This window comes from Delphinus delphis, chromosome 8 (genome assembly GCF_949987515.2).
Source record: "Delphinus delphis chromosome 8, mDelDel1.2, whole genome shotgun sequence".
Lineage (NCBI taxonomy): Eukaryota > Metazoa > Chordata > Mammalia > Artiodactyla > Delphinidae > Delphinus > Delphinus delphis.
In genome coordinates, this window is record NC_082690.1 from 32561940 (window position 1) to 32575394 (window position 13455).

The 13455-nt window shown below is 40.3% G+C and overlaps 1 protein-coding gene across 2 annotated transcripts in view; it reads left to right on the forward strand.

Moving 5' to 3' along the window:
• The first annotated feature begins 343 nt into the window (after positions 1–343).
• The window catches only part of MMP7 (matrix metallopeptidase 7), a 37456-nt gene continuing 24344 nt past the window's right edge, over positions 344–13455 (forward strand). Inside the window, exons 1-2 of one of the 2 annotated variants that reach the window (XM_060018044.1) lie at positions 344–397; positions 1332–1607. In XM_060018044.1, the coding sequence (XP_059874027.1) occupies positions 1599–1607 (9 nt within the window). In that variant the 5' untranslated portion in view covers positions 344–397; positions 1332–1598. Of the gene's footprint in view, positions 520–1331; positions 1608–13455 lie in introns of both variants that reach the window. The other variant, XM_060018042.1, reaches the window with a different exon arrangement.

The following is a 13455-nucleotide window of genomic DNA, read 5'->3' on the forward strand; positions in this document are numbered from 1 at the left end:
ATGGGTGGGGGTGACGCACCGTCGGTGAGAAAGCCTTCTCTAGCTGTCCGAGAGGGAGCCTTGGGATACCGGATCCCCAGCCGCTGCCCCTCTCAAGCGTGCAATGGTCACGGTGGCGACTGCCAGAGCACGTGGGCAGAGCCCCTCGCCTTCGCGGGAGAGCTTGCGCCGGCCCTGCGCTGGGGCCGAGCGCCGCTCTTTTCCTACCGCGGGACGCCCCTCCCCGCTCTGAGTCGGGGGAGGGTCCCGCCAGGCCTGCGTCCGGCGCGGGGCCGCGCGTATGCGTGTGCGTGCGCGTGCGGTGACCCCGGTGGCGAGCCCAAGGGGGCGGGGACGCCCGGATGTCCCGCCTCCCCAGTCCCGCAGCCGCGAGGAGCCCGTCGCGCCTACCCTCTCCGTGAGTCGCCGCCGGTGGCGGTGTGTGGGCGCGGTGCGGATCGCCTCGCTCGGGAGCGTTTCCCTGGGGCGGAGCCCCGGGGGTCGGACTTAGATGAAGGCGGATCTGGCGAGGACGGAGAGGTTGAGTTTGGATGGACGGGTCCCTCCGTGCCACGCGGGGGGACCGTCGCATGCGGGCCCTGGCGGCGGTGCCGGGTCGTGGGAGGCCCTAGGGTGGCTGGGGCCGCCCGGCGTCTCAGGCGTCGTGGGACCGCCCTCGTGTGTGTGGCGGTGGGGCCCCGCGCTTGTTTTCCTGGTGGCCCGGTCGTGTCTCGGCCCTTCCTCTCTCTGGGCAGCGCCCCGCGCCCCTGCCCCGAGGACCTCGCCGTGTGTGCGTGCCGCCACCTCTCCGTCGCCGCCGGCCCTCACCTGCCCCCACCCCTCCGCGCCCCCCTCCCCGTCTGGGACCGAGCCGGCCTCGCCCACGTGAGGGTGTCGTCCCCCCGGCCGCCTCGGCTGGCGGCGTCCCCGGGTGGAGTGCTCACGGTTCTCGAGGCGGGGGAGTCGGGCCCGGCGGAGGTGTGAGTGGGGCCCGTGGGGCGGCCGGTGTGCGCGCGGGAGTGTGTTGTCGCGGGCCGGCCGCGGCTCGTGGGTGTTTGGCGGTGGTGGTCCTGAGTCCCGCGAGGGGGGCCCCTGGGGGGGGCCCAGGGGCCCCCCGAGGAGGCCAGTTTGCGTCCTGGGTGCCGCGGGACGGCCCCTGCGCTGGAGGCCTCTGGCGGTGAGACCCCGTGTGGAGCCCTGGCGGCCGAATCGCGTCCTGGCCCTTAGGATGGCCCCCGGGCCCCCTCGCGTCGGCGCAAAAAAAAAAAAGCTAATATATGATGACTATCTAATGCCAGACACTGTTCAATGCACTCTGCATAGAAGAATTTATTTATGCCTTATCTTCATAGTGACCCTATAAGGGAAATCCTATGAATCCTGTTTCTCATATGAGGAAACCGCATCAAGGAGATATTAAGAAACTTGCTCAAGGTGACAGATCTAGTAAGTAGGGAAGTATTCAAGCAAGAATCTCCAAGATGATTCCTTAAAAGAAGAACAAAGAGGGGTGATTTCTCCTCCACCGAACTGTGATATTTGAGCCGCAATGGACAAATATATCTACGTACAGAATAGAGAGGCCAGACACAGACACATGGATATGTGGGAGTCTGCCTATGATGGAGGTAGTGTACCAAAGCAATGGGCAAGGATGGACTATTCAATATGTGGTAGTGGCATCGGCACTATTGTGGGGGGTAGAATTGGAGCTTGACTGCATACCACTTACATAAATAAATTTGAGGTGCATTAAAGACGGATACAACATAGAATTTTAAGAGAAAATATTGAAGAATGTCTTTATGAACTCAGAGTGGAACAATGTCTTAGAGAACCAAAAGCACCATGATGGGAATGTCGGATATATTTAAATGATTCCAGACTAATGACTGTAATGGTTATTGGGCTAAGAGATGCCCAGATAGCTGGTAAAGCATTACTTCTGTGTGTTCTGCATGGCTGTTCCGGGAAGAGATTAGCACTTACATCAGTAGACTGAGTAATGATCGCCCTCACCACTGCAGCTGGGATCACCCAAACCACTGAGAGCCCAAATGCAACAAAAGAGCAGAGAAAGGGTGAATTTACTCTCTGCTTTGGGACATCTGACATGGGCACTCCTGGTTCCCAGGCTTTCGAACCCAGACCCAACCATATTCCCCATTCTCCATCTTGCAGACGGCCCAACTGACAGATCGTGGGATTCCTCAGCCTCCATAACCAAATGAATGAGTTCCCCTACTAAGAGCTATACATATATCTCCTATGGGTTCTATTACTCTGAAGAACCCTGACTAATACAATGACGTCAAAAATTAAAAGAAATTACAGTCTAGGAGAAGTTTGTCATCATACATGAAACAGACAATGAATTAGTACTCTGAATATCACATAACTTCTACATAACAAGAACAAAAAATAGTCAAACCAAAAAAAGTAGGCAGAGCTTTAGAATAGGTAACTCAGAAAAGAGGAAATCCAAATGGCCAATAAATACAAGAAGATGTGCAGGATCCTTAGCAATCAGAGAAGCTATTCTCTGCCCATTTTGATTAGGTCTGACAATATAAAAAAGTGGGTCAAGATATGGAGAAACCAGAACTCTCCCACACTGCCAACAGAGGTGGAAATTGGAGGGCAAGCTGGCTTTTCCTAAAAAGTTAAAAGTGAACATAAATACAACCCAGAAATCCTATATACAAAGCTATTCTCTAAAGCATTGTTTGAAATAACAAAGGTTTGGAAATGACCCTATTGTCCATCGTCAGCAGGGTGAATAAAATAAATTACACAGACCTAGTTGACTTTGTTGAACTGACTAGGAACTATAGATAGGAAAGTATTCAGATCTTGTTAACTCAGGCACTGCCCACTCATTATTACATTCATCCCTCCAAAATCCCTGCACTTAAATTCTCCCAACTCCATGGTTCCCAAACTTCCAGATGCACAAGTGGACTCACAGGATAGCTTAAATTTTCAGGGGAAATACAGCAGTGCTTAATGTTTCTTGGAAATTGGACAAAGTAGTAGTTTAAAGTAGTTCACAGTTTCAATATTAGATCATGCTACATTCCTGTAGAAGTCATCAAACTTTGCAAAACTGGGTTTTCCACAGGTTTTGTGATAAAAAAGCAAGTACTGTTTGAAAATCAGTGTGGATTGATCTTCCCAAAAATCCAGAAATCGTGCAGTGTCCACCAGGAGCACACGTACATTCCATTAGTAAGAAATTGTGATTATTTAAGGATGAAATAAAAATTATTTTTCTTTCAATTTATGTATATTCTTTTTTCAAATAGCTTCTAAGTTGTTAGGACATAATTATGAAGTTGATTTGGACCTAACTACTTAAAAAACAGGACTGTTGGACATTTCTTTTGGATTAGAGGCACTGCAAAAAAATATTACCAAGACCCAGGGGACCAGAAACAAGAGAGTTTTAGAACCTCTTTGTAGAGGTAAAAAAATGGGCTCAGAGAAGTTAACTAACCTGTCCAAGGTGATAAAACTGGGATTTGAATCAATATGTATCTGATTCCAAAGTCTGTGTTCTTTCTCCCACCCTATATTGCCTCCTGCCTGTCAGACAACAAACCATCTCCATCAGTACAAACAGAGGGTCAAACTTGGTCACTGCCGCATCAAGGGATTCGGAAATGTAGTCAAGTCTTCTGTGGGGGCTACAGTAACCCTTCCAGCATGATATTACCCACCCCAAATATCTATAATCCTCCAGTAACCTCCATTCTGCCTCCCCAACTCATGTTCTCTGTCTGGCTCATAACATACACCAAACTCAGGTCCCTAAGGACAAAGACCACCCCTTATACAAAATAACTTGGCTTATAATATATAGAGACATAATGTCAATTCAGGCCAGTCTGTGATGAAGGCTAGACATGGGATGTGGGAAATTCAGTAATGAAGAGGGCCCCATGAAAGGAGAACTGGTGGGGTTTCCTAATAACCAAGGGGAATCTTTCTGACTGTACACTTTGGGAAATTTTCAGACTTAGAATGACTGGAATAAGACGTGATGTTAGAATTACTTCTAAAGGATGTAGTGAACATTACAGAAGTCTTTCCTTCACCATAAATGAATGCAGCTTCTTCAAAACAAAAAAGTAGGCAAAAAATCCTGATAGCAAAATTATTGAATTTATTACCTAATGTCACACACAAAGAACAGCGGCTACATGTCTAATTTAATCATGATTTACATCAAGAGAAAAAAAGGCCAAAAATAATCAAATGCAAATGATAAAAAAAAACACCAGCTATTATACTGACGGGAAGATGGGGACTTTTCACATGCATTACTATATCCCTCAAGGCCTTCTCCTCTGTAGGTGCTTAACGATTATGAGTGGGTTTGAATTGAACCAAATTATTGGACACCAAACTAAATACCGCAGTGAATTTGAAAATACTACCATGAGCTAAAACAAAACTCTCTAACCAAGACTTTTCTGTTTTTCTAAACCAACCACCATTAACAGATGAATTTTATGGTATGTAAATTAAACCCCAATAAAGCTGTTTTTTAAAAAAACGCTATTAATATCTTCGAGGCTCTCCTAAAAATTGCACAGATGATAGTTTAAAATTCTCTCTTTATCTTGTAAAAATTTACTTATTTTCCATTCACATTTCTTTTCATAGTTTTTAATTTCTCCAAGATACATAAGTAACACATGTATTCATAAGCATGCTTACAAAAAATTCAATAACGCAGGAGAATTGAGAAGGCAGTTTGACTAAATAATTAGAAGCATAGGTTTCGGTGACAGACTGGATTTAAAACTTGGCTCTACCACTTACTAACATGTTACTTAAAACCTTTGTGCCTCACTTTGCTCATCTATAAAATGGAGATGATGATAATGATAATAATTTCATGAGTGCTTACCACGTGTCAAGGGCTTATCTAATAAGCTTTAAAAATATATATATATATATACTTATTTGGCTGCACCAGGTCTTAGCTGCGGCATGCGGGATCTAGTTCCCCAACCAGGGATGGAACGCAGCTCCCTGCATTGGGAGCGCAGAGTCTTAACCACTGGACCACTGGGGAAGACCCTGTTCTAATGAGCTAACGTGTATACCTCAATTAACCCTCATGGCAACCCCATTACTTAAGTACCACTTTTATTTACATTTTGCAGATGAAAAAACTGAGGCACAGAGCATTTAAGTAACTTGTTTAAAGCTCACAGTCACACAGCTAGTCTGTTTGTAAGGTGAGATATGAACTCTGAAATGTCTGTAGACTAGAAGAGCCTACACTCTTAACGACTGGTATCTTCCTCCTGGGGTAGTAATGAGTACATGAAATGAAACAGGTAAAGCTTTAGGAGAGGGTCTGCCACATGCAATAAATGTTAGCTTTTATTACCTGTTATAAAGTAAAAAGTGAAAATCTCTCTTTATCTGTATTCCACTGCCCTCCCCTCCTCAAAAGAAATCACTATTACACATATATTTTATATTTAAATATATATTTATTTATGTAAATGGAATAATACTAAACATTTTGTTTAGCTGTTTGCTTTTAACTTACCTATATGTCTCTGGATACTTGAAACATTTACATGAGAGTGCACAAGGATCATTTAATTTAGGATAAAGATGATGGTTTAATTCAGTGGAGAAGATGAATGTGAGAAATGACAAGATAAGAAAAAGGGCTTTAAGTTTCCAGGGCAACAAATTGTGGAGGAACTAATAAAAGATCTAGTGAGTAAAGTTTCTTAAATAGATTCTTCTAGTGCCATCTCCGACCTCATAGGTGTCTAGAGTTGACCTGGGTGATTAACTTCTGTCCTTCCTGGTAGACAGGGGAGGGGGGATAACTTTATAAATTTATGCCCTTCTTTTAGGCAAATAGGGAAAGGGCAGAGAGCTTTTCTTATCTCTGTTTTTTCTCACTTGCCTTCAGCTCAAAACAAGCCTTATGCCAAAGTGGCATATTTTGGGGTGGCGTATTCTGCTCCTCTTTCACTGTTGATGACAGGGAAAAAAATTCATGCCTAGCTCACTTGTAGACTGCTGCTGTACTCTAGCTTCCCAGGGGGTGACTCTGAAAGACAGGAATGAGGGATGATCATTCCAGTAAGCAGAACATTGAGCAGTACATTTGGTATTGATGCTGATGATGATAAGCAGTCATCAGCTCAGCCTGGAGGGGGAAGTGCTCGTAAGTAAGAATATACATAAATTTCTGGGAAATCACAAGTCACTTGACTGGTTCATCAAGGGTCTGGAACAAACAAGATAGAAATATTATAAGACCAAGGACAAGGAGGTCTGGGAAAGTAACACCTGAATGAACTTACACAAGTAAGCACAAAATGTGTGGATCTTTGTGTCTTATTCACATCAATGCCTGAAGGAGAACATCTACCTAGGAGGAAGCACTGAACACCTGTGTGGATGTAATCATGCATAATGGAGGTCAGCCTGCCTCTCTCCTCAGTTACCCCATGAACATAATGGGCCTATGAACAACATGGCATAGTAATGGAAATGGAAGCTATTCATGAGCCCAACTACAGTTCACCTAGCTGCTGCCACTGCTACTACAGATTTGACTTGTCAGTATTAAGGACTGAATCTGAGCCCTCAATATGGTACCATTCCTCAAGGGGGCCAACCGGTTACGTGAGACAATATATCTGATTAAATCAGATATTGCAGGTATGAATTTGCCTTCATTACCCTCAGTGCATCAGCCAGCAACACCAGGCTGTGCTAAATATTCCTCCTCCATATTCCTCAGTATCTCAGCAAAACCTTATCACTAACCATACTGCATTCTAATTTTCTGTGTATATTTCAACCAAGCTGCCAATTTCTTGATGGCAGACTCTAGGTGTTATTTTTCATGAGTTTCCTAGCCCTATTACAGGGCCAGACCATACACCACATGCTTTATAAATATTTGGTAAGTAAATGAATAAGTTAAAAAAAACTCGTGCAAACACCGAAATGAGGGATACTAAGAGCTATAACTGGGGCAGTGGCAGTGGGTTTAGAGAATCCTCTGTCCTTTGTCCATCAGTCCATGCATGCCCCTGTCACAGTCACCACAGCAAGATTAGATAGCCTAAATGTAAAATAGATAGTGGGAAGCAGCTGCATAGCACAGAGAGATCAGCTTGGTGCTTTGTGACCACCTAGAGGGGTGGGATAGGGAGGGTGGGAGGGAGATGCAAGAGACAGGGGATAAGAGGATATATGTATACATATAGCTGATTCACTTTGTTATACAGCAGAAACAAACACAACATTGTAAAGCAATTATACTCCAATAAATATGTTAAAAAAAAAAAAAAAGACTAGGTAACCTTTCAAAACCATACTAGGATCAGGGTAGAAGGAGAATCAGACCAGACAGTAATTTGGTTGGTGAAACTATTTTATTATTTATTCATTATTAATCACCATGATTATCAAAACGACACAAAAGCCTACTATTAAAAATCTGTCATGGGTCTGATACTATACACAGAAATCCTAAAGATGCCACCAGAAAACTACTAGAGCTAATCAATGAATTTGGTAAAGTAGCAGGATGCAAAATTAATACACAGAAATCTCTTGCATTCCTATACACTAATAATCAAAAATCAGAAAGACAAATTAAGGAAACACTCCCATTTACCACTGCAGAAAAAAGAATAAAATACCTAGGAATAAACCTACCTAAGGAGGCAAAAGACCTGTATGCAGAAAACGATGACACTGATGAAAGAAATCAAAGATGATACGAACAGATGGAAAGATATATCATGTTCTTGGACAGGAAGAATCAACACTGTGAAAATGACTATACTACCCAAAGCAATCTACAGATTCAATGCAATCCCTATCAATTTACCAATGTCATTTTTCACAGAACTAGAACAAAAAATTTCACAATTTGTATGGAAACACAAAAGACCCCAAATAGCTAAAGCAATCTTGAGAAAGAAAAACGGAGCTGGAGGAATCAGGCTCCTTGACTTCAGAATAAACTACAAAGCTACAGTAATCAAGACAGAATGGTACTGGCACAAAAACAGAAATAAGATCCATGGAACAGGATAGAAAGCCCAGAGATAAACCCATGCACATATGGTCACCTTATCTTTGACAAAGGAGGCAAGAATATACAATGGAAAAAGACAGCCTCTTCAATAAGTGTTGCTGGGAAAACTGGACAGCTACATGTAAAAGAATGAAATTAGAACACTCCCTAACACCATACACAAAAATAAACTCAAAATGGATTAAAGACCTAAATGTAAGGCCAGACACTATAAAACTCTTAGAGGAAAATATAGGCAGAACACTCTATGACAAATCACAGCAAGTTCCTTTTTGACCCACCTCCTAGAGTAATGGAAATAAAATCAAAAATAAACAAATGGGACCCAATGAAACTTAAAAGCTTTTGCACAGCAAAAGAAACCATAAACAAGACAAAAAGACAACCCTCAGAATGGGAGAAAATATTTGCAAATGAAGCAACTGACAAAGGATTAATCTCCAAAATATACAATCAGCTCATGCAGCTCAATATCAAAAAAAACAAACAACCCAATCCAAAAATCGGCAGAAGACCTAAACAGACATTTCTCCAAAGAAGATATACAGATTGCCAACAAACACATGAAAAGATGCTCAACATCACTAATCATTAGAGAAATGCAAATCAAAACCACAATGAGGTATCACCTCACACCGGTCATAATGGCCATCATCAAAAAATCTAGAAACAATAAATGCTGGAGAGGGTGTGGAGAATAGGGAACCCTCTTGCACTGTTGATGGGAATGTAAATTGATACAGCCACTATGGAGAACAGTATGGAGGGTCCTTAAAAAACTAAAAATAAAACTACCATATGACCCAGCTATCCTATTACTGGACATATACCCTGAGAAAACCATAATTCAAAAAGTTACACATACCACAATGTTCATTGCAGCATTATTTACAATAGCCAAGATATGGAAGCAACCTAAGTGTGCATCAACAGATGAATGAATAAAGAAGATGTGGCACATATATACAGTGGAATATTAGCCATAAAAAGGAAGGAAACTGAGTTATTTGTAGTGAGGTGGATGGACCTAGTATCTGTCATACAGAGTGAAGTAAGTCAGAAAGAGAAAAATACCGTATGCTAATACACATATATGGAATCTAAAACAATGGTACTGATAAACCTAGTGGCAAGGCAGGAATAAGGACACAGACATAGAGAACGGACTTGAGGACACAGGGCCGGAAGGCGAAGCTGGGATGAAGTGAGAGCATGGCATCGACATATATACACTACCAAATGTAAAATGGATAGCTAGAGGGAAGCTGCTGCCTAGCACAGGGAGATCAGCTGGATGCTTTGTGATGACCTAGAGGGGTGGGATAGGGAGGATGTGAGGGAGGCTCAAGAGGGAGGGGATATGGGGATATATGTATACATATAGCTGATACACTTTGTTGTACAGCAGAAACTAACACAACATTGTAAAGCAATTATACTCCAATAAAGATATAAAAATAAAAAATCTGTCATATGTTTCCATAGCACTAGTACCTAGCAGAGTGCCTGGCATGAGACAAACACTCTATATATGTCTGTAGAATGAATGACTCAATGTCCAAATTAATGAATGAAAGGCAGCATGGAATATTGAAAGTACTATGGGCTTCACAGACAGGTGGACCTGGATTTTATTCCCAGCTCTACCATTTAATATCTATGTAACTTTGAAGCTAAAATATAAATAATAATACCTTCTGAATTACTTGGTTGAAAGCATCAGAAAACCATCCCAAACAATCACAATCAAAAACAAACAAACAAATACATGGGGAATTTCATTGACTTGCATAATTGGGAAATTCAAGTAGTGGAAATCTCTTCAGCTCTATTTGCACCCAAGGAATCAAATGATATGACTGAAAATCTGAAGACCAACCTCTGCATAGTTTTATTCTCAGACAACTTTTCTCCACGTGGTGGCAAGATGGCTGCTAGATGCTCCAAGCTTCCATGGTTTATATAGCTCATGTTCCAAAAAAAGAACAACAAAAATGTTCCCTTTCTCAGCAGTTGTCTGCATCAAACCCAGAAAAGGTTCTCACTGGTACTTCTGGGATACCTGCCCATTCGACTAATCATTGTATCCAAACCTTGGAAAAGGGTGTGGAGGCCAGTGAAAGCACATGAAGAATTACTTAAGTTTGGGGAGAGACAATTCACTAAAGGAAAAATTTCCAAGCAGACAGAGAGTAACATATTTGCACTATAATTATCTTTCAGCACTGATGTGATGATTAACAGCAAAATCCCATGTAAAGCACTTACTAAATAGTAATAAACACTCAACAAATAGTAGCTTTATTAATAACAGAGCTTTTAGGGGAATGGAGTTCAATGTAATTACAAGAATTACACACTCAATTTGAATTTTCTCCTTATTTGAATACAACAAAAACCCACTTATTTTTAAATGTTGACTTTTTTGTGTCATACTGCCCTAATTTAAAAAACAGAAAATTATTGGTATCATTGAAAACTAAGGAAGAGAAACTGGTGGTTAAAAATTCTGAATATTTAGAGTTAGGCTATTTGATATCATTATCAAATTGGCTCATATAGTCAGCTTTCCTCTCTTGCTTATTTGCTGATTTAAAGAAAGAAAAGAAAGGACTCCAAATGCAATTTGGTATACAGAATTGGACCCTGGAACAGAAAAGAACATTACTGCAAAAACTGGTGAAATCTAAATAAAGTCTGTAAATTAGTTAAGTGATATTCCAATGTTAATTTCATTTTGATAAATGAATCATGGTTATATAAGATGTTAATATTGGAGGAAGCTGAGTAAAGGGTATTTAGGAACTCCTTGTTTCATCTTTGAAAACTTTCTACAAATCTAAAATTATTTTAAACTAAAAAGTTTTTTTTAAGGCAAATATGAAAAGAGAAAAGTACTTGGAGGACACGCAAAGTGGAGCACACAGCAAAAAAAGACAAGTTCCTGCTCTCAAGGACCTTGTAGTCCTATTGAGGCAGGAAATGACCTTGAAATAATTTATGAAACAATATTTCATCCCATGATACAGGCAGTGTTACACAGTGATGAAGACGACAGACTGCCTGTTTCTGCCACTTACTAGCTGTGTGATACTGGGTAAGTTACTTAAACTCTACACCTCAGTTTCTTCATCAATAAAAGGGGGTGATAATAATAGTACCTACCACAGGGTTGTTTTGAGGACTTAACAATATGTAAAACACTTAGAGCTGAGTACATGGTAAACTTTATAATAATGTTTGCTATTATGATTATATTATAAAGTACAAAAATAAACGGCACTTCCAAACTGGAAAGCCAGAAGTAAAACTGTCACTGTTTGCAGATAACATGATACTATACATAGAAAATCCTAAAGACATCGCTAAAAAACTACTAGAGCTCATCAGTGAATTCAGTAAATTGCAGGATACAAAATTAATATATAGAAATCTGTTGCATTTCTATACACTAACAATGAACTATCAGAAAGAGAAATTAAGGAAATAATCCAATTTACAATTGCATTGAAAAGAATAAAATACCTAGGAATAAGCCTACCTAAGGAGGCAAAAGACCTATACTCAGAAAACTGTAAGACACTGATGAAAGAAACTGAAGATGACAAAAACAGATGGAAAGATTTACCATGTTCTTGTATTGGAAGACTTAATATTCTTAAAATGACCATACTACCCAAGGTAATCTACAGATTTAATGCAATTCCTATCAAAATACCCATTACACTTTACATAGAACTAGAACAAATAATCCTAAAACTTATATGGAACCACAAAAGACCCTGAATTCCCAAAGCTATCTTAAGGAAAACAAACAAACAAAAACCAAAGCTGGAGGTATCATGCTCCCTGACTTCAGATTATACTACAAAGTTACAGTATTCAAAACAGTACAGTACTGGCACAAAAATAGACACATAGATCAATGGAGCAGAATAGAAGGCCCAGAAATAAACCCACATACTAATGGTCCATTAATCTGTGACAAAGGGGGTAATAATATACAATGGAGAAAAGAGAGTCTCTTCAATAAGTGGTGCTGGGGAAACTGGACAGCAACATGTAAAAGAATGAAATTAGAACATTCTCTAACACCATATACAAAAATAAACTCAAAATGGATTAAAGCCCTAAATGTAAGACCTGAATCCCTAAAACTCCTGGTTGAAAACATAGATGGAACACTCTTTGATATAAATTGTAGAAATATGTTCCTGGATCTGTCTCCTAAAGCAAAGGAAACAAAAGCAAAAATAAACAAATAGGACCTAATTAAACTTAGAAGTTTTTGCACAGCAAAGGAAACCATCGACAAAATGAAAAGACAACCTACGGAATGGGAGAAAATATTTGCAAATAATATGACTGATAAGGGGTTAATATCCAAAACATTGAAACAGCTCTTACAACTCAACATCAAAAGAACAAACAACCATGTCAAACAATGGGTAGAAGACCTGAATAGACACTTCTCCAAAGGAGACATACAGATGGCCAACAGGCATATGAAAAGATGCTTAACATCACTAATTATCAGAGAAATGTAAATCAAAACCACAATGAGGTATCACCTCACACCTGTCACAATGGCTATCATCAAAAAGTCTACAAATAACAAATGTTGGAAGGATGTGGAGAAAAGGGAATCCTTATACACTGTTGGTGGGAATGTAAAGTGATGCAGTCACTATGGTAAACAGTATGGAGGTTCCTCAAAAAACTAAAAGTAGAAATACTCTTGGTTAGATATCTGGAAAAAAAATGAAAACACTAATTCGAAAATATACTTGCACCCCAATGTTCACAGCAGCGCTATTTATGATAGCCAAGACATGGAAGCAACCCAAGAGCCCATCAAAGGATGACTGGATTAAGAAGACGTGGTATATACACATGGAATATTACTTTATATATAATGGAATATTACTCAGCCATAAAAAAAGAATTAAATACTGCCATTTGCAGCAACTTGGATGGACCTAGAGAATATTATGCTCAGTGAAATAAGTCAGACAAAGACAAATACTGTAGGTTATCTCTTATATGTGGAATCTAAAAAATAATACAAATGAATGTATACACAAAACTGAAACATATTCATAGATATAAAAAACAAACTTGTGGTTACCAAAGAGGAAAGGGAAGGGAGGAGGGACAAATTAGGAGTATGGGATTACCAGATACAAACTACTGTATATAAAATAGATAAGCAACAAAGATATACTATATAGCACAGGGAATTATAGCCATTATCTTGTAATAACCTACAATGGAGCATAATCGGCAAAAATACTGAATTATTATGCTGTACACCTGAAACTAACACTAACTTGATTTAATATTGTAAATCAAGTATACTTCAATTTTTTTAAAAAAAT